Consider the following 20,934-nt stretch of genomic DNA (forward strand, 5'->3'; position numbering starts at 1 on the left):
ACTGTCATTCACAGCTTTCTTGAGATGTGCTCTCTGGAACTTCGTAACTGCTGTCTGAAGGGGTGCGAACAGCTGAGGGTACATGAGGGGCAGTGGGTGACAGACTACAAAAGGAATGTTCTTAAGAGAGTTGTGGGGTGTATGTTAGCAGAGGTGGGACCAAAGAGCAGCTGTTAAATGTTTACATCCTTTGAAATTCTGACTAAGCCCAACCACTCCTGCTGCCTGCACCCCAGCCTTTGACAAGAACAATTACAGAAGCATTTCCCTATATCAATAGATACTGAAGTTACTGCTCCACTGGCGTCCTTGCAATGACTTGAGGACTTCTTCACGTAGTTCTGAACTAAATCTAATCCTCCACCCAGATACCACTGACTCAAAGTGCCACTCAGGCTCAGAGCAGGAAGTGGGAAGCCCATCAGAGATGTTTCATGCTCTGTGCATGTAGCTGAGCAAATACCCAACATGAGATGGCTGTTCTGATACTCAACTTCTATGGATTTAAGACTCCCAAGTGGGTCTGATTTCCCCTTGAAATGATAAATAACCCCAAATTCCTAAAGAGCTGACAGTGGCTCTGTATTTTTGCAGGGTCTGTAGTCACAGCAGCAAACTTTCGAGCCTTTATAGAATCATGGCATGGTTTGGGTTGGAAGGGACCTCAAAGATCATCCAGTTTCAATCCCCCTACCATGGGCAGGGACACCTCCCATTACCCCAGCTTGCTCAATGCCTCATCCAGCCTGGCTTTGAACACCTCCAGGGAGGGGGCATCCACAGCCTCCCTAGGCAACCTGTTCCAGTGTCTCCCCACCCTCACTGGAAAGAATTTCTTCCTAACCTCCAGTCTAAATCTCCCCTCTTCCAGCTCAAAGCCATCACCCCTCATCCTATCACTGTAATCCCTTGTCAAATGTCCCTCCCCAGCTTTCTTGTAGGTCCCCTTTAAGACCCATTCAGCAGGTTGTGGCTGCCCCCCCTTTAGCTGCAGGTGCTCCCTGTCTGTGGGCCAGCAGCCTGGTGTGTGACCAAAGCTTACTGGCTCAGGCACAGCCTTACATATTGAGTCATGAGACTAGGATTTGGTAAAAGCTTCCAAGAGACCCCATGATGCTAAATTGCAGGGGAGTGTGGGAAGGATCCCCTGTGACTGACAGCTGGGGCAGTACCCATTAACTAAACCGTGCTGTACAATTTTAAAGCTGTTCTTTTGTAACTAATTTTACTATGTATTTCCCCCATGTCTTCTCTTTAAGAGTCAACTCCCCAGGACAGGAACAATCTTAAGCTGTAAGACTTGCCAAGGTGCAAGTTGTGCGTGGGTAGGAGGTGCCACCTCAATGCTCCTAACAAGCAGAGGTGCCAGTGAAGTGCATTGCCACCACCCTGTGACCCATTCTCCTGTCAGGGAGAGGAAAGCACAGAAACCTCAGCACTTAAAGAGCAAAAGGGTTTGGTTTAAAACAAACAAGCAAACAGGTTTCAGGACACAATTTTGCCAGGGATTCACATTAAATTCCAGGGGTCCAGGAAAAGATGACAGTTAACAATAGCACTATTTTACTGCCTCTTGAAATCACAGGAGCTTGACATCCACAAGCTCCTCCTGACATGTAACCAACAGCAAGGTCATAGCATTTGTGTCATTCTCTGCACCTGCAGAGGAAGAGATGTGGACATCAACAAGACTTCTATTTCATTTTCAGATGCTGCTTTTCACCACCCCTACAGCAGGCTCCTTCTGTATGGCAGTTACATGGCTCCAGCCAAACCCAGACACATCCATGGAGTGACTGACAGTACAAGGTTGCGTTTCACCTCCTTGACCAAACCATTCCACTTCCGCAGCTCACAGCAGCAAGGTGTAAAAAGTGGTGTTAAAAAACTCCAACTCCTATCAGAAAGCAATCCAGAAAAACATGTGTTAAGAAAGAAGTGTCTCTCTTTCTTCTGTCACAGCTTCCTTTTAAAAACATTTATTAAAAATATCCACCAGTTCATCTGCGGGCCCCAGAACCAGACAGCAGCAGTCCACCAACCACATCTGTACAGTTATTTACAGTTCTTCACACCTCAGACTGTTCCATTTGCAGTGCTGGATCCATTAACAGGAGGCTCAACAATCAGTCTTGGCTCTATCAGCGCATCCCAGCTCTCAGTTATCTGAAAACAAAACACAGGCAGTACTTAGCATGGAGCAGCTACACCAGCAAGGACCATTGCTATGTTCTGTTTTGCCTAGACTTGAAGAGCAGCACCACTGAACAAAGATCACACATCTTCCCTTCCTGAATCAAGAGGATCCATTGAGCTTTAGAGGATTCATTAATCATCTTGATGAACCTCAACCTGCCTGACCTCCTGGGTAAGGAGAGATGAAGGTAAAAGAAACAGTGCATGGAGCAGGTTTTCCAAGGAGACAGTTGAGGCCTCATCCCTGGAGATATTCAAGATTCTGAGCAACCCGATCTAGTGGAGGATGTCCCTGCTGACTGCAGGGGGCTGGGACTAGATGACCTTTGGAGGTCCCTTCCAACCCAAACAATTCTAGGATTCTAATGTAGAACCTTGGAATAACTGCCTCTCTATCTAGACTCATTTTATCAGCCTAAACAACAGCTTGATGACTGGTTTGGAATCTGGTTATCTTGAGTCTGGTGCCTGGGGAATGCAGGCAGGGAACTACCCTGGGATAAAAAAAAATTAATTAAAAAGGAATTTTAAAAGATTGAGCAGAATTTTTGGCTGCATTATGCAGGGTGAGAGCAGCAGCTCAAGGGAGGTCCTCTCCCTCCTCTACTTTGCCCTAGTGAGGCCACATCTGGAATATTTGGTCCAGTTGTGGGCTACCCAGTTCAAGAAAGATGATTGCTGGAAAGGCTGAGAGCCCTGGGGCTGTTGAGCCTGGAGAAGGACAGCCCCAAAGGGGATCTGAGCAATGCTCAGCAAGAGCTAAAAGGTGGTAGTCAAAAGGATGAGGATGACTCTTGACAGTGGTGCCCAGTGACAGGACAAGGGGCAACGGACAAAAACTGGAACTCAGGAAGTTCCATCTGAAGAGAAGGAAAGAATTCTTTTGTGTGAGGTTGCTGGAGGCCTGCAGCAGGCTGCCCAGAGAGGCTGTGGAGTCAGTTTCTCTGGAGAGCTTACAACTTCACCTGGCCATTGTGATCCTCGACAAGCTGCTGTGGGTGACCCTACCTGAGCAGGGCTGTTGGACTGGATGATTTCCAGTGCTCTCATCCAACCCCCACCACACTGGGAAGCTGTCAGTAACATGGCACCTTGTGATCATGCCCATTTTTGTTAGAAGGGAACAATTACTTTTCCTTCTATTTAGTTTAATCAGGCAAACTGTTCTGAAAGGAATCCCACTGAAGTGCAGTCACAGCGCAGGGCTTCTCTCTGCTATGCTTCAGAACAAGCCACCCAGGTACCTTTGTGTCCTGAGGAACAGCATATTCTATGAGTTCTGCTCCATCTGCAGACTGGTAAACCAGATCGAATTTCCCCGGCTCTTTAGCAGCTGAAAAACAAGCAAACAAACAAACAGCTCCATTAGCTACCAACAAAAGTGTTTATCAGGGTTAGAAAGCAAAGCCAAGCCAGCTGGTCTAGGGGGTTTTTGACATGTGTGTTTGGATTCACAACTGTAACACAGAATGTGAGGTAGAACTGGACGATACAGAGCAGAATTAAGGTAATTACCTAACAGAACTACATGCATGAGAAAGTTAATCAACAATATGCTGCCTGAAGTTGAGGAAAAGACTCACATACTGATTCCTGAATGCTGCCTGAAATGGTCACCCCAGTACAGACCTTCTTCAGAGACATGCCTGCTTTCAGGTGTCTGAAGTGCACTTTGTCCTTGCAGGGACTCAGTTGTACATCCACCAGACAGTGGCTTCGCTGGTGTCACAGAGAACAGCCAGAATGTCCTCTCTAATCCCATACAGTCATTGTAATTTCTTCAGGAAACAAAACCAGAGCAGAGGTGGATTTGATGAGGATTCCAACTGATGGGATCTCAGTTAGTAACAACTTACCAGCACCTGCAGTACAGCTACTGAGTGTTAGAACTTCTCTATTCAAATGGTCTTTTTTTTTTTTTTTTTTTTTGGGGGGGGGGGAGGGGGAGATGAGAAGGGGAAGGAACTCAAGGAAACTGGAACAGGTTGCCCAGGGAGGTGGCTGAGGCCGCATCCCTGGAGATATTCAAGGTCAGGCTCAACAAGGCTCTGAGCAGCCTGCTCTAGTGGAGGATGTCCCTGCTGGCTGCAGGGATGTTGGACTGGATGATCTGTGGAGGTCCCTTCCAACCCAGACCATCCTAGGAAATGCTCCTGAAGTGCAGAGTGTGGCTGGCACCAGCTGTTTCCCAAGTGATACACAGAACAGCCAGCACTTGGTGTCCCAGGGTACCTACACTGTCCTGCTGCTGAAAACAGGATCTCAAGCTCGATCTGTTTCTTCTCAGCATTCCAACCAGTTATTCTTCCCTCCTTAATAAAGCAACAAGAAAAGAACCAAGTGAGAGACATTTCAGCACTGGGTAACTACTCCACATCTACAACCACTGTGGTACCTGGTAACAGTTTGAGGACTGTATGTGTCTGACAGATGTTTTTTATCTCCATATATACAATCTCAAAGTATTAAAGCTCATCAGCCTGCAGTTACTAGCATCAATAAACCAAGTTATTCACTGTCACCATCTCTGCAGGTTAATCAGAACTTGGCCAGAAACTAAGTTATTTGAAGCAGCTACAACATTTTGCTTGCACCAGTTTCAGAATCTACTTTGACTTGAGCAGGAGACTCAAACATAGCTACTGGAAGGTTTGCATTTGTTGTCATCTCCAATGTGTTAATGATCACTAATAATGTTTGTTGGGTTTTTTTAAATCCACTTGCCAACATTTCTCTTAGTTTTAGGTTCTGGAGTTTTCATGTTTCCTGCAGAGTCAGCTGGCCAAGGAGAAAAACACTGCACAAGCTCAAAATATTTAAGCCTCACCTAATATTGTGAGGGAATCAGAGGAAATAAACCCAATACCTTGTAGTCTGAAACTTCAGGACTGTAATTTTCAGTTAGTTCCAAGCGCTGTGGGACGAAACACAAATAACAAATGACAACTTTTCCTGATCCTTGATGGTGTCACCTACACCCAGACACCCCTTCTGCAGCAAGAGCAAAGGGTAAGGACCACATCTCCCAACCCCTGCATCCTGATGCTGATCACAGTGCCAGGACTCACTGCTCCAAAGGATTTATGTTCAGGGCAGACTGTGAGAACACATCAGGGAGATGTATCCCAGTCTCCTCAACTGCAGTGATCTCATTTTCATGTCCTTTTTTATCTTACAATGAAATGTAATTATTTGCATGTTAAGAGTTGCAGTTGCACTCCTAGGATAACAGTCCCCCAACAAAGTAAAAGGAAGTTCTTCAGTGTAAGCTTTTCATTGTCAGGACTAAGCTATCTGGAGCATGTCCTGCAAAACCTGAGTGGCTCAACTACACCAATTCCAGCCCTTTAACATGATTTCACCAGTTCTTTACCTTAAAGGCAATTCTTTCTCCCACTTGCGGTGGAGCAGCTAGAAGAGGTAAAACACTGTAATCTCTCTTGGGGACCTCCACAGGATCCTGTGAAACAAAGGGCAAAGCCATTGCAGTAATCACTGCCGTAGCAATCACAAAAGACAATGTTTCTGCTGCAGGGATTGCAACAAGTTCTGAGGAGGGCAAGGTGCAGGTCTGAGTTTGTTTTGAGATACATTATACAATCACTGCAATATTGTTTCCTAAACTTCCCCAGGCTACTGGAGGGAGACAGAGTGAGTATCAGATTACTAAATTAACTTTTATGCTGCTAATGCGTTTCTGGATTTACAAAAGACTCTTTTTTTGTATGGTCAAAGCAACAAGAGAAGGGGGACTGTGAGTGGGTCACTCACCTGGGCAAGAGCAGAAGCATTTGTTGCAGCCTCATTTAAGTGCTTCTGTTTCTGGCCTTCACTGCTATAGTTGTAGAAGAAGCCAGGGCTTGCTCCTCTGCCCCGGCCTTGGCCCCATGTCATGCCACGGAACCCACGGCCCCTCTGTGCTCTCCAGAAGTTATCACCTCCTGCTCCACGCCCCCGGCCCCGGCCTTGGCTGACAAGTGGTCCTTGGCAGCTGGTGGCAGTGGTGGCTGGCAGCTGTTGAGTGCAGTTCCTCCCTAAGGAATTATTCAGCCCAGCATTTCCTGGGGGTTTTTTAATAACAAGAGTTTCTGAGTCTGAGCTATCAGAGTCTGAGGAGGAGGAGCTCTTTGCTTTGGGAGCCTTGGTGGCACTGGGTTTCACAGCTGTCACCGTGTTAGGTAGCGACTTCTTGTCTTGTGCCGTTGTCACCTTCTCATCCTCTGTACTGGTGTCAGAATCTGAACTAGCAGCCTGGGATTTTTTAGCATTGTCACTAACTGCAGTCCTTGTGGCATTTTCAGTGTTAGCTTTGTTAGAGACAACAGTTTTCACACCAGCATTGGCAGCAGCTTGGGACTTGTCTTTGGGAAGCGTTGCCACTACAGCTTTTTGGGAAGATTTATTTTGCTTTATGTTTGCTTCACTGCTGTCACTGTCAGATGATGTGCTGGAGGAATCTGAAGATCCTGCCCTCTTTTTGCTGGGCTGTGGTGTGGGTTTTTTGATGTTACTTTTACCATTTGCCTGTTCTAAAGCCACATTTGGTGCAGGAGCCTCTGTCTGCTTTCCATCCTTCTTTTTTGTTGCCAGCTGTTTCTCCCTCTCTGTTTTTTTCAGCTTTTTAGATTGGTCAATAGAGCTCTCTTCCTTACCTTCTGGGAGACTATTTTTCCCACTAGCTTCTTCCTTTCTTTTTCTTTTCTTGTACTTTTTTTGAGAGTCCCAATTATCTACAGAGGTCTCTTCCCTACAAGAGGAATACTCAGGATTATATTTATTCTTTTTCTTTTCCTTTTTATGCCTGTTGTCCTCATTTCTAGAGATTTCTTCCTCTTCATGCTTTGGTCTGTGCCTTTTTTTGGATTCTTTTGGTGTAGAAGAGAAGTCACCGTCAACCTCTTCATACTCATCTGTAATTACCTCTTCCAGTTTTACTCTGTCAGAACGGCAAACAAGATGCACTGTTCAGCATCATTAACAGGCTTCCCCCCGTGTTTGCAGCTCGGGTAAGCTGTCTTTTGGGACCCGAGGCTCCCAGCCTTGAGGACAGAGGTGTTGCCCAGGCCGTGCAGATGCTCGGGGCAGACGCCGGGAGCACCGGGGGTTGGAGGCATTGCTCTCCTTCCATCCCTGAGGTGATTCCTAACCCCTTGGCTCTCCATCCCCATTGAAACAGCCTGGGGTCTCTAAGGCCCTGCAGGCTTTAGGGAACGATGAACGGTACCCGCGTGTGCCCCGCTCAGTCCCTCAGGGAGCTGTTTGGCTTCGGGGAACAGCGGGAAGTGCCCGAGGACACCTCTCCAGTTCCCCGGGGTGGGCACCGCGAGGCCCCCATCCGTGTTCCACTGCGGGAGCCTCGTTTCAGGCCTCTCAGGGACCACTCCCTACCCCGGTGCCACGCAGTCCCAGGGCCCCGAGGCGCCCCTCTCCCGCCGCCGGCTGCGCCCGGCCCCCGGCCCCGCCGTACCGGAGCGAGTCGTTGTCCCGCACGAGGCGGGCGCTCTCAGTGGGGGGCAGCAATGCTCCCTCCAGGAACAGGCTGAGCCGGGCCCGCCGACTGAAGCCGAACCTGTGGCGAATGACACTGACGAGGTCGGTGACAAGGCGCACCTGGCTGGGCTCCAGCAGCAGCCAGCAGAGCGCACAGCCCGGGCTGCCCGGCGGCGGGTAATCAAAGAGCAGCCGCAGCCGCATCGGTGCCCCACCGGCCACCGCCATCTTGGAGCAGAAAGAGACCGACGTGAGGGGGCGGGAGGACAGAAGGGGGCGACGGCATCGCGCAGGGGACAAAATGGGCGGAAGACGAGCGAGCTGTGGCCACGCCCCCCGCGGGTGGGGCTGGCCCCGCACACAAGGGAGTGCGGTCCCGGACCCCGAAAGCTGCTGGTGGGATGAGGTCGTTGCGCGCTGTGACCGGGCTGGGGCTGCTGGCGCTAGCCGCAGGTACTGGGCTGAGGGGCGGTGTGCGGCGGAACGGAGTGTCCTGCCTTGTGGCCTTGCTCCGGGCACAGTATGGGGCCTGGGTGAGCGGCGGGAAGTTTCTGCCCCTTGCCGCCGCTGTTGTTGGGGGTGGGAGCTGGGTGAGCTTGGGGCGTGCGTGGCCCCGGATGGCCCCAGCCTGAGCTGCAGCCGTGTCTGTGCCAGGGACTCCCGTGACCTTGCGAGACATCCCCTCCCACTTTGCCTGATCGAGGTCTGGCCTCTCTGGAGCCCCGGGGAATCGTTTTTAGAGCAGGAACGTGGTAACTGAGGTCCCGGTTGATTCACCTGGGTGAAACGGCTGTGAGAGGCTCCCTATGAAGCAGGGCAGCGCTGCTGCACTGGGGGCTGCTCAGGAAGGTGTGGGGGTGCCCACGCTGTGGAGCCCGGCAAGGACTCGGTGCCGTGCCTTTGAGAGCCTTATTGCTGCCCCTCCAGGGGACTGCTGCCTTCTGTCCTGAGGAAGGAGACCAAGGGACGTAGTTTGAAAGATCTGTTTCCAGGAAAGTGTCTGTGTCCTACATGGACGAGAGTCTGGCTGCTTAAACTGACAAGACTTTACTGATTTTATTCACAGAATTACAGAAATCATCGGGTTGGAAAGGACCCTCGAAGGTCAGCTTGTCCAACCCTCCTGCAGTCAGCAGGGACATCACCAGCTAGAGCAGGTTGCTCAGGGCCCCACCAAGGGGCAGGATCACATCTCTGGGAAACTTGTTCTGATTGAGTTGTTAGGATTCTTGTGTTTGTTTAGAGGCGACTCCTCTGGCTATCCAGCACTGGATCTCTTTGGGGACTATAAAATGGTTTGATCTTCCCAGAGACTAAGATCAAAATGTTGCATCCCTGAGGGAGCCCTGGTGCCCCAGAAGCTGGTGTGATTTACACCATCATGCCTAGTGGAGCTGTGCTTTCAGTCCAGGCCTTCAAACTTTAATGTTTCCCTGATGACAGAAAATATTTCCTGGCTCTTGGGCTGCTGTTTTGGCAACAGCTATGATGTCAGGCCCTACTAAGTAAGCCTTTAATTGACCACTTAACTTCATTCATGGATGATAACTCAGCTGTATTTGTGGGTGTAAGTATGGGCAGGTTTCTCAGTGTTTTTTCTGTAATGGAAGCACTAATAATTGTCACACTTAAGCCTGAAATCTAATCTTTTGGGGCAAACTTGGCAGAAAGCCCAAAACAGAGCCTTCTTACATAGATGCTCATTTCTTTTCTCCAAGGTGTAGTTGTGAGGCAACCACAAGAGCCCAAAGAGCTGTGGGGATATGTGCAAGTTCGAAGCAAGGCCCACATGTTCTGGTGGCTCTACTATGCAAACAACCCAACCAAAGACTTCACAGAGCTACCCCTCATCCTGTGGCTTCAGGTAAGCTTTGGTGAAAGATCCCATCTGTGCCTGGTTCAGTCTCAGGCTCTCTGGCAGCTCTGCAGAGACAAGATTCAGACTGGCCCAATTCTCAATGATTCACCTTTTGAAGGAGGTGTCCATCTTAGGAAGAAATAATGAAAATATTATTCTGCAGTTGTGGGGTGTCCTCAGCTGCTCACCTCCCATCAAGTTAAGTTGCACAGAGAGAGCTTGCTCTTATCATACAGCAGTAGTGCTTTTAGAGCCATGTACTACAAGTACATTGCAGCATCACAGCTCCCTTTCTGAAGGGCTTACAGGCAAAACATTGCTCAGAGAGAGAGAGAAAGAGTAGATAAAATAATCTGTGGTAAACAAAGGTTTCTAAATGGTAAGGAGTAAGAAAGACTCTGATTGGTTAGCCTTTGGTCCCATTCAATCACATTTTGATCAAAGGCAGTGGTGTGTGCTCCACCTTCCCCTCCGGCAGTAGATTTCAGAAGTTACTGCTGACTATGCTTGCCTGATGACTTGGTCTTTTTGGGTTATTTCATCATTGAACTGCACAGGCTGGTAAACTTGTGACTTGAGAGCAAACTTCTGCATTTGGTATTAAGGGGAAAGGTTTTCCAGCTGTACTCACCCAGCATGCAGCTCATCAGATGCTTTCACAAGGGGGTGATTTGCTCTGCTTAAATTCTTGCTCTCAGAAACAGCCTCTGTACAGACAATGAGAGCTGGTGAGGAAGGGAGCCTGCCTTGCAAATTGGCATGGAGAGCAGAAACCAATTTAAATTTAGTGTCTCATTCTCATACTGACTTGCTGTGTTCCTCTCCTGTCTGCCATATCTGTACCATGCTACCTTTTAACTTGCTTGTAATTTTGTGTCTCCCCACAGGGAGGTCCAGGAGCTTCAGGCAGTGGATTTGGGAACTTTGAAGAGATTGGTCCATTAGATAAAGAAATGAAACCAAGAAACACAACCTGGGTATAGTAGAGTTCAGTTTCTAATTGCAAAGCTTTGTTGCCTCTGTAAACAAATGATTGCTGTGCAAAAATTGCCCAGAACAGCTTTCACTTAGTTCCACAGAACTATAAATAATTCATATGAAAACAGGAAGAGCCTTGTTAGAACAGAAGAATGGTCAATAGTTAATTTGAGTGGATGGAGTACACCCAGGGTTCCATGAATTTGAATTGCAGACACCTGGGAAACCCAGAGCAGGGAAATTCCAGAAGATGTTATTTAAGATCCTAGCTTTGTTGGACACAGCTGTAGAGGCTGGCAACCTGTAACCAACAGCTCCTAATGACAAGCCTAGGATGGCCTCCAAGGCAAAACAAATTACAGCTGCCTCTGAAGGTGGAAGTTTATTCAATCAACTTAACCTGTGCTCTGAGCTACCAATAGTCTGACTGCCCTGCAGCTCCCTAGATTGTGTGGGTCATCACTGGGATGTTTTGGGTGCCTTTCTAGCTGCAGAATTTATTGTACCTCCTAGTTGTGAGCCTTCCTCCTCTGAGCTATGCCAGCTGTGTGCTCATCCTCTGATTGTGTTTGGACACTTAGAGAGCACTTGCTGTAGCAATTTCACAAAAGCCCAGCCACTCAAAAAAAGAAACCTCTCCTTTTACATTCTGACAGATAAGCCTCACCTGTCCCCTTCTCCTTTGGACTTGCATCTAAATTTTTCTGCAAGCTCTTTCAGGGTCAGAGATTTGGTGTCTCAGTTAATCATAGTTTCCCTCAAAATGAAGGTTTCTGCTGGTGCCAGACTGAGGTTTCATACAGACATTTCTTTCTTTCTTGTACAGCTGCAGGCAGCCAGTATCTTGTTTGTGGATAATCCTGTGGGTGCTGGATTCAGTTATGTGGATGACTGCAGCTTGTTTGCCAAAAACCTGACCACAGTAGTGTCTGATATGATGGTTTTTCTTGGGGAGTTCTTCACAAGCAGAACAGAATTCCAGGTAAGCACATCGAATTTTTTTGTTAGAATCATGAGGTTTGGTTTTTTCTTTGCTTTTAAACAGATCTCAAGCAGAATGAGTGAGCAGACCTCCACGTAGCAGCATGTGTTTGGTGGGAGTCAGTGCAGGTGTCACCACTGCCTCTTGCTGCAGAAGCTGTCTTGAATTTGGTGCTAGTTAGATAAGCAGTGGGGGGTGGGGGATTCCTGTCTGCCTTGTGGTCTGAGAAGCAGACAGGATCATGGCTGTTCCTAGTGCCAAAACACTGAAGTGCCTACTTCAAAACTCTCCCCATTAAGGTTGTTACAGAAGGTTATCTACAGCTTAGAAGCAGAACACCTCGTGAGGGGTGAACAGGCAGTCCTTGGCTTCTGTGGGATATGAGAAATGCTTGGAGGTCTTCTGCCCTCATTGTTTGGCTTCTCTTTCTCTCCAGACCATCCCATTCTATATATTTTCTGAATCTTATGGAGGCAAAATGGCTGCTGGCATTGCTTTAGCTCTGCACGAGGTGAGTGCTTGGAGGATGAGTTCATTGTCGCTTTAAAGCATGATCTACAAGTTTGTATTTGCCTGCTACTTACATTTTTTCACAGAAAGAAAAGTGAGAGGCAGGAGTAGCTAACTAAAAGTTGATTATTTTTTGTTTGTTTGCTTTTGTTCTTCGTCTTACTTGTCAAGGCTGTGCAAAAAGGGACAATAAGGTGCAATTTCATGGGGACTGCTCTTGGAGACTCATGGATTTCTCCTTTGGGTATGTTTAAAGCTTTCAGATTGTGGGAGGTTTGTTGTTGGTTTGAGTTTTGTTTGGTTTGGGTTTTGTGGTAGTGTTCTGGGGTTTGGGTTTTTTGATCATTCCCTGTGTTTATGGAGTCAAAAATGCCAGCCCTGCCTTAACTGAATGAGTCTCTGGTGAGTTACTTCAGCACTGCAAGCTGTGATTTAAGAATCTACCTTTAGAATGTATCTAGAGTATGAAAAGTCAGCAGAGTCAGTGAGGAGCATATTGGCTTGGGAAGTTGGGTGGTGGGGAAATGTCCCTATGCATCTCTATAGCCTCTGAGGCGTTTTGGTCAGAGTACTGCACTTAAAATGTTGCTGCCAAGGGATTTAACAAGGTTGCAACTGAAGTTTTCTGTTTGCACAGGAAGTTCCTGTGCTGAGGAACTGATGTGCTCACAGACCTGCAAGAGAGAGTGTCTGGTGCAGGACAAAGAGCAAGCTAAAGGTCTCTTGGTCCTTCAGTGAGATTTGCAAGGGCAGGCTTCACAGATTCTCTGCAGCATGGGACAGTGCCAAGCAAATTCCTCTGTGTCTCTTACCAGCTGATCCTTGAGACCTTAAAAACAATCTTGTTATAAATCAGATTTGGGTTATTACCTCATTTTTAACCCTGTAAGTTTGCGGACAGAGCAGTTTAGCCAGTGCCCATTCATTTGTCAGCTCTCTGCCATATGCTGCAGAGTTGGGGTGAGAACATTTTGTTGCTTTGAGTGTCACTAATGTTTAGGAGGTTAATGCTGTTGCAGTGCTTTTGTTGGTTCTCAGGATTTGTAAAGCACCTGCTCTGTGGTGCATAACCTTTGGGCTAAAGTGAGCTGCCAGTACCTTTTAACTGATTGAATTAATCTCCATGACCTTATTGCAACCTTTCTACAATAAAGGAAAAGTAAAGGAAATCAAACGTCAAAAACTTAGATGTTTGCAATCTGTTCTGTTTCTTTAGACTCTGTGCTGTCTTGGGGGCCCTACCTTTATAGCACTGTAAGTACCTCCTTCATCTTGGTTCTCACCTGGTTACTTGCACTGCCAAGCAGTACAAATGGTTGTTGATTTGTAAGGTTAGCTCTTAAGCAGAGGGGGAAAAAACCTCAGCTGCATGGAGGCTGTTTGGCAGAAATGAATGTGGAATTGTAATGAAAGCTCTCCTATTTTTGTCTTCCAGTCTCTCCTTGATGACAATGGGCTGGCAGAGGTGACTGCTGTTGCCAAAGAAATAATGGCTGCCATAAATAAAAACCAATATGGGCTGGCCACTGAGCTCTGGGGCAAGGCTGAGAGTGTCATTGAAGAGGTGAGGTCTCTGACTACTGCCTGGGGAGATACCATTTCAGGTTACCTTTTCTATAAGCACTGGCTGGGCACAAATTTTCCAGCCCCTGGCCCAGCCATTTTTGGCAGTATTTGTTTTACCAGAAGCTGTTTGTTTGCTTGCACCACTGTGTGATTGTGAGAGGCAGTGACCCACGTGAGCTTTGAAGCATTGCATGAAGGTTTCAACCTGACCCAGCACCTAAATGCTTACATTTTAGCACACAGCTGGTCCCACTGATTGCTGTAGAGCCCACTTTCAGCTACAGTGAGCTATCTCCTTCAAAGCTTTGTTTGGAATACTGAAAACTGCATCCCGCAGGACACAGGTTTCAAGCTGAGCCTAGATCCTTGTTTACAGAACTACAAGAGGTGCATGGCATGGAAAAGAACCTCAGGTTATGTCCTGTTACTGTGGCTTGCTGCATCTTGTTACTTAGCAAATCCCAGCTTAAAGGATGGTTAAAAGTTTTTTTTGTTCTTGTTTTGCTAGTTGAAGGATTGCTCAACATTTCATGGTCTTGTGTATTTTTAGTACAAGTAAGGCTCTGGCTTCCTCAGATGGGAGGGACTCATCTGAGAGCTGCTTTGTATCTGACAGTGCCTTGCACTTGGTTTGTTTCACTTTGGAAGGAACTTGTGGTTCCCATTAAGCCTTTCTCTTCAAATCTGCTTCTCTTTTTCTCCCAGCTGTGGTATCACTGTCAGGGCACAGGCTCTTCATTTCTAGGGTGGTTCTTGGGACCTGATTTCTGACCTAGGCATCAGAACCTTTAAAAATTCAAAAATTGAATCAAGCAGGGCTTCAAGAATCTGGAATGGCAACACTGATCATACCTGTCCTCTGCCTTCAGGCTGTCTGCATCAGGGCTGCCACTACAATTCTTGGACATGTCCAGATGTCAGAAGGGGTGGCTGATGCCTATCACCATGTTCTTGAGGAAGCATTTCAGATTTTGAAAGGAGAATGTTGAGCAAGAGGCAGAGTCAGGCTAGACTAGATCTGGCAGAAGAGGCTTCTGAAGGCATCTCTGGCACTGCAGCTCTGTGATGAGTAATGAGGCTGCCTGCAGTCATTTGCAGGGCGTAAGGCTTCCTGTAGCTCCACATCCGTGTGAGAGGAGTAAATGGCATCTCTGGCACAGCCTGTGTGTGAACAAAGGCTTGGGGAACCCCTTCCCAACTTCTCAAAGCAAACAGAGAACCAAAGTGCTTGCTTAAGCATCCTCCTGACATGTAGGTCAAGCGGCAGGTCACAAAGCCCCTTAGGAGCTTTCAGGAGTCTGCTTCTCCCATCTGAGAAGTGTTTGTGGCAGTGGTACTGACATTATCTTGTCTTTTCAGAACACAGACAATGTCAACTTCTATAACATCATGACTAAGGATGTTCCAGAAATGAAAGCAAGTGAACAAGAAAATCTGCATCTCAGTAAGTTGTGTTTCAGTGCTTGAACTGCTGAGGCCATTCATGCACCTTCAACCCTGATAGTGGGAACAGCTTCAATTTAACACACCCTTTCAATGAGACCCTCAAAGCCCACTTTGTGGTATTCTCCTGAGCAGAACTTGTTTGCTCTTGCATAAATAGGGATAAATAGGAATGTGGAACAACCCTTCTATAGATTACACCTCCACCTATACATCCTGCACAGATTACTCCTAGGAAGTAGTCAGTATAATTGCAACACAGTTTTATGACCTTTAAGTTGCTTCCTCTTAATGTCTTTTGTTCTTTCATTTCTGCTTTCAAGCTAGGACACAAAAAGGCCCTATCCATATAAACAGTCTGACTTTCATCCTGTGATGTGTATCCATCCGTGTGAAAAACCAAACCTGTAAAATCTTTCAAGCTCCTGATCAGTTTGTTGGCTTCAGCAGGGAAGGTGAAGGACATAGTTAGGACCCAAAAGCAAGGCACTGCAGCTCAAGAAAGAAATGCTGGGGAGGGGGGAGGGGCAAATCCTGCCTGTACCAAGTAGCTAAAGCAAAGCTGGTTCCCCTGATAAAGTGTTGTCAGCCAGAACTGGAAATGGGTAGTTGGGTTCTTCCTGTGTCATGCCCTGACCTAAATAAGGGTTGGCTTCAGTGGTGTCAAGTAGAAGTCAACAAATCTCTGTGGTGTTGCATTTTCATTAGGCAAGAGATTGTTGGCTGTGACTGGAGCACTGAAAATTCTCTGTGCAGGGTCAATGGCTTAAATGTGCAGTGACCAAAGTGTCCTCTCTCCTCAGTGAGGCTTTTCCGGCGCCACGTCAAAACCATGGGCAAGGACAGCCTGAAGGATCTGATGAATGGCCCCATCAGGAAGAAGCTGCAAATCATCCCTGACTGTGTGCAGTGGGGAGGTACTCTCCTGGCTGCTGTGGATTTGATGTCTGTATTGTTGCTTGTGGCAGTATTGCAGACTGGAGGAAGAGACAAACCAAGGCAGTGATGTGAAATTGTCCTGATCCTTGGGCCTAAGAGGAGGAATTCTTCTCAGAAATGAGCATGTAATGGGGCAGGCCTGTGGGAGCAGATGTGGTTCTGATTCTGCTGCTTGCATCTATCTTTAGCCAAGCAGCTAAGAATACAGGGGGAGGGAGAAGATCTCATGTGTCTCAGCAGCTGGCTTCTATCTTCATGCAATCCTGCCAAAATCTGTCAGTTTTTCTCTGCCAGAAGCCTGATACCGTGTGGTGTGGAGAGGAGGGTGTAAAACAGGGAGGGGAGGTTTAGAGGCCTGATATCAGCCTGCTGTATGTGTAAAAGAGCAGGCAGAAGCTCCAGTGCGGTCTGTGAGCTCCAGCAGGAGCATGCCTGCTTTCTGGTTCTCTGGAGTTACTCAGACAAACCACTGCCTGATGCTTTGGGCTAGAACTACCTTTTTTTGTGCAGCCATGGGCTGCATTTTAAAACCCTTGGCCAGCTGCTTATCATAGAATCAATAAGGCTGGAAAAGACCTCAAGGATCATCAAGTCCAACCTGTTACCCAAGACCTCATGACTACTAAACCATGGCTTCAAGTGTCACATCCAATCCGCTCTTGAACATCTCCAGGGACGGTGATTCCACCACCTTCCTGGGCAGCCTATTCCAATGACTAACAACTCTCTGTGAAGACCTTTCTCCTCACCTTGAGCCTAAACTTCCCCTGTTGCAGTTTGAGACTGCATCCTCTTGTTCTTCTGTCCTCGCTTGGGGATGATATCCTTCCTTCATCAGTTAAAAGCTGCCTTCTTTCTGGTTCCAACCAGGTCAGTCCAGGCAAGTTTTTGAGAACATGGCTGAGGACTTCATGAAACCTGTCATTGATATTGTGGATCAGCTTTTGGCAGCCAAGGTCAATGTTACAGTCTACAATGGGCAGCTGGATCTGATTGTCGACACCATGGGTAAGAGACTTCTTGACTGGGCTGGGAGCAGGATGTGTGACAAGCAGAACATGAAGTTGCACTCATGTTGGTCCTCAAGTCTCCAGCTCTGTGCACGTCTCCTGACTGGCAGCACTTAAGTACTGCAGCCAGGAATGAGCAGCACTTGGCATGTTTTATTTACATGCCTCAGAGAGGCCATTCCCTTACTTGCATTGTACTGTTGGAAAGTGGATCTGTAGCACCAGTAATTGCTTGTTTCAGTGAAGCCCATAAGTAGGTGGGTAGCTAATAATTCTGTCACATACAGATCTGTGCATATTCATTTGTGAATGAGGCTAGATGAATAAATATCTGGAGATTACCTTCTCTGCTGTGTCTTGAAGATCCTGTTCTTTGGCCCAAAGATTGATGCAAGACACAGGTCAGCCTTTGAGTGGCCTGCAGCAGGGTGCCAGGAACAAGGGTGTTGGCAATTGCTTGGGGAGGGTGCAGCTGAGGAGTCATCACAGATGCTGCTCAGTAAGGTGTGGGCTCCTTCACATCTTGTCCACTCGAGGGCTTTGTCCCTTGTTGCTTGCAAGATGAAGTTTGGGAGGCAGGCCAAGTGTTGCTGCAAGGCTGCCATGCTCCCTTCCTTCACCTCTTTTTATTGATTTAATAATCTGCCATCACAGACTGCTCAAACATCTTCCACCTTGTGAAATGCTTTATCTTTTGTCTCTCTGCCCACTTAGATATTCAGATGCCCTTCATGAACAACGCAGCAGTCAATAAATCAGGGAAGCAGAGTATTTAGGCTGTCAAAACAGATTAGCAGTTGGTGGTGCTCCAGTTTAGCTCCAAATGTGATAAAATTGAGCTGCAGTTCACATGTAAGTTCTTCCAGTAGTTCAGAGGTAGCCTAAAGTGTTGTCCCCCTTGGTGTCGTGGAATTGATCTTTTTTTGCTATGTTGACTTCCACTTTGTGTAGCAGGCACCTGCAAAGAGAGAACCTTTTGAGGCTCCTCTTGATGAGTGACTGTGATAAAAACCAGAGCAGTGTCTCTTCTGATTTCCAGAAGGGGCATTTGCTGTGGATGGTTCTTCTTCATTCATGGTGTTTGAGGGGTAAAGCAAAACATGAGAATTGCTAGGGCTGCAGAGCCTCCCAGAGGCACACCTTCAGCTTCTCCATTTCCCATACACTTTCACTGTTTGCTTTTTTCCTTTGCCCTTCACTGGTTTGTTTCAGCTTGTCCTGAACACAGCCTTTATCATTCTCCTAAGGTCAGCAAAATGGTTTCTGGAATCTGAGCACATAGAGACTTTATTTACTCTGCTGTGTGGGTATCTGGTACAGTGGGCATTCAGCTGAACTGGGACTCCCAAGTTGCCATGTCAGTGTTGGCAATCAAGCATCTCTCTTCTCTAACAGGCCAGGAGGCATGGATCCGGAAGCTGAAGTGGCCTTGTTTGGCCCAGTTCAGCCAGCAGAGGTGGAAGCCACTCTATGTGTCTCCAGAATCCACTGAGACAGCTGCTTTCCACAAGGCCTATGAGAACTTGGCTTTCTTCTGGATTCTGAAGGCTGGGCACATGGTAATAATGCACTTCTTGGGGTGGGATGTATCACCAGGTACATCAGCATTTAGGATGAGGGGCATTGACCTCAAGTTGCAGCAGGGGAGGTTTAGTTATGATATCAGAAGAAACTTCTTCCCTGAAAGTGTTCTCAAACACTGGGACAGGCTTCTCAGAGTAGTGGTTAAATCCCCATCCTTGGAGGCCTTTAAAAGAGGCAGAGATGTGGTGCTGAGAAACCAGACTTGGTAGAGTTAGAGAATGGTTGGACTCAAAGGTCTCTTCAGTCAAAATGGTTCTGTGGTTTTCAGTAAATGAATGATGTCCAAGTACTTGCTGTCTGCTTCCTTACAGCAGTTGCTGACCATGTGCTCTCCTCTCTGTGCTAGGTACCCTCTGATCAAGGAGAGATGGCACTGAAGGTGCTCAGGATGGTGACTCAACAGCAGCACTAGGGAAGGGGAGGCCAGCTGCTCTGGCTTCTGCTGGCAGTGCTCCTGCAGAAGGACAGTCTAGAACAACAAGCTGCAAGAGTGACAGTGGTGCTTGGACACAGCCTCTGGGTTTGCTGATAATGTGCACAGGCCCTTTTGGAAAGGCTTTTTTTTTTTTTGTCATTTTTCCCCTTGAATGAGTTGATGCTTTTGATTATTTTTAAGATGTGATTTGCTGCCTTAACACTTTTCTTGAGTCTTCCAGAGGGAAGTCCACTAACAAACATCAAGCTCTGAGCCTCTGACTTGGAAGGATTTTGTGCTTTTGCACAAAGCTGCCCTTTCCTGAATGCTCTCTTGTCTGTTCATACCAAGACTAAAACTGATTTGAGTTCTGAGATTTGCTCTCCAAGTAAGGTTGTTCCTTCCCAAGAGCTAACTTGTTTCATGGGGCTGTGGAATGTGCCTTCCTTTGTCCTCAGGCCTCTGCTTGAGTCAGCTGGCAGGATTACAATCTGAAGACATGGAGGTGCCTGAAGAGATGACCTGCCCTGGATGAACTCCAGTCTGTCTCATCTAACTGAGGTGCCTGAACTAGGAAGCAAGATTCTTCAGCACAGGAGTGCTATGGAGAGAGAAAAACACCCTCTCAGAGGGAGATCTGACCGTGTAGTTCTTGTTTTCATTCTCTTTAATGACTGCTACCCAAACTGTTAATGCTCTCCTCTTGTGCAGAAGAGAATCCCAATGGACAGAAGTCTCTTAAACCCTTCTGAGCTTATCCTGGAGAGTGTGGAAAGGAGAGCTTGATCTGAGCAATAATAGCATCACCCTGAAATACAACAGGAATGTTACAGAGAGGCTAGAACCTCTATCTGGATCCATATTTTTCCAGAGCCATTTAAGTTCTGTAGAACCCCAGTAGTACTTGGAAATATCAGGGGTTTATGCCCAGTCCAGAGGAGATATGGTGAGACATTATTTAACTTCAGCTGAGGGGTACAGTGCTGGCTGTTTATTGGCGTCTGATAGAAGGCACAGCAGCCTGCTCCAGCTGTCAGAATCCTGAATAAATAGCAGCCCCTCAATTACTCCAGCAGCTGAAACTGTCATGAAGTGTCTGATTAGTGTGGCTTAGCAAAGGCTGAGGCATAATGCTGGGTAAACACTCAGTCACCCAGCAGCTGGAGAATTGTCACCTCATAATGGCTTTCCTTCTTTGGTCTCTGCCTGAGCTGTATCCTTCAGGACTTCAGCAACACAAATCCTGTTGTGTTTTTTTTAAACCACTTCTTTTCAATAAATGCAATAGCTCTAATTCATCTCTTTCTGGCATCACATTGATTTTGCTGCTTGAAAACCACGTTTTCTGTTTTGGCTTTTCAGTGTAAAGCCCCTGCAGATGCTGACACATTCAAGAGGGAAGGAACAGGTTTGTGCTGTTCCCCATGGCTGCATGGGGTGATGAGCAGCACATCCACTGAGGACTACAGCCCCTCTCCTCCTTCCCCCTTCCCAAGAGGAAGGGCAACCTGGAATGAGTAGGGAGGATCAACCCAGCAACTGTTTCTAGGCTCTTTATGGTCAAATGTTAGATGAAGTAAAGTAAGAGAAGAGTCCTAGGAGTGTGTAAAGCTGCATGTCTGCATTCTTGGAGTAGTTAAAAATAACTCACTAAGCAAATAGGTATTTCTGAGCATGAGCAGCTTGAGTTGGCTTGTGGCCCCAAATCCTGTTAGATGTTCAGTGCTCTGCATTATGCCTAATTGGTTGTAGGGCTTGATAGAGGGGAAGGATTGAGGAGGTGTTACCTCTAGAAGGAGCATCTTCTGGTGTTCTTGCCCTTTGTCAAACAGGATCTTCCTCCACATTGCTTACAGCTCATGCCCAGCGTGCCTGAGACATGTGTTTCTTGTCTTGCTTCATTTAGCTTCTGCAGGGTTTTCTGTTGGCAAAGAGATGACATAAGAGGACAAAAGATGGTTCA

At 47.2% G+C, this 20,934-nt stretch overlaps 2 protein-coding genes across 2 annotated transcripts; one reads left to right on the top strand and one right to left on the bottom strand.

The window, feature by feature from the left end:
- Positions 1–1,439: 1,439 nt before the first annotated feature.
- Positions 1,440–7,939, bottom strand: COIL (coilin). Its single transcript, XM_068151029.1, has 7 exons — positions 7,664–7,939; positions 5,968–7,132; positions 5,570–5,656; positions 5,063–5,110; positions 4,433–4,508; positions 3,441–3,529; positions 1,440–2,166 (listed from the first exon to the last, which is right to left on the bottom strand). Exons 1-7 carry the CDS (start codon positions 7,912–7,914, stop codon positions 2,077–2,079), a joined length of 1,806 nt encoding a protein of 601 aa, XP_068007130.1. The 5' UTR covers positions 7,915–7,939; the 3' UTR covers positions 1,440–2,076.
- Positions 7,940–8,012: 73 nt separating this feature from the next.
- On the top strand, positions 8,013–20,269 carry SCPEP1 (serine carboxypeptidase 1). The gene is made up of 13 exons (XM_068151030.1): positions 8,013–8,139; positions 9,405–9,550; positions 10,432–10,521; positions 11,349–11,504; positions 11,941–12,015; positions 12,186–12,258; positions 13,231–13,268; positions 13,450–13,578; positions 14,940–15,024; positions 15,827–15,940; positions 16,833–16,970; positions 18,368–18,531; positions 18,903–20,269. The coding sequence occupies exons 1-13, from the start codon at positions 8,088–8,090 to the stop codon at positions 18,966–18,968; spliced, it is 1,326 nt and encodes a 441-aa protein (XP_068007131.1). The 5' UTR covers positions 8,013–8,087; the 3' UTR covers positions 18,969–20,269.
- The last annotated feature ends 665 nt before the right edge of the window (positions 20,270–20,934 follow it).

Source organism: Melanerpes formicivorus, unplaced genomic scaffold (genome assembly GCF_026170545.1).
Source record: "Melanerpes formicivorus ecotype bairdi unplaced genomic scaffold, bMelFor1.0.p_v2 SCAF_21, whole genome shotgun sequence".
Classification (NCBI taxonomy): Eukaryota; Metazoa; Chordata; class Aves; order Piciformes; family Picidae; genus Melanerpes; species Melanerpes formicivorus.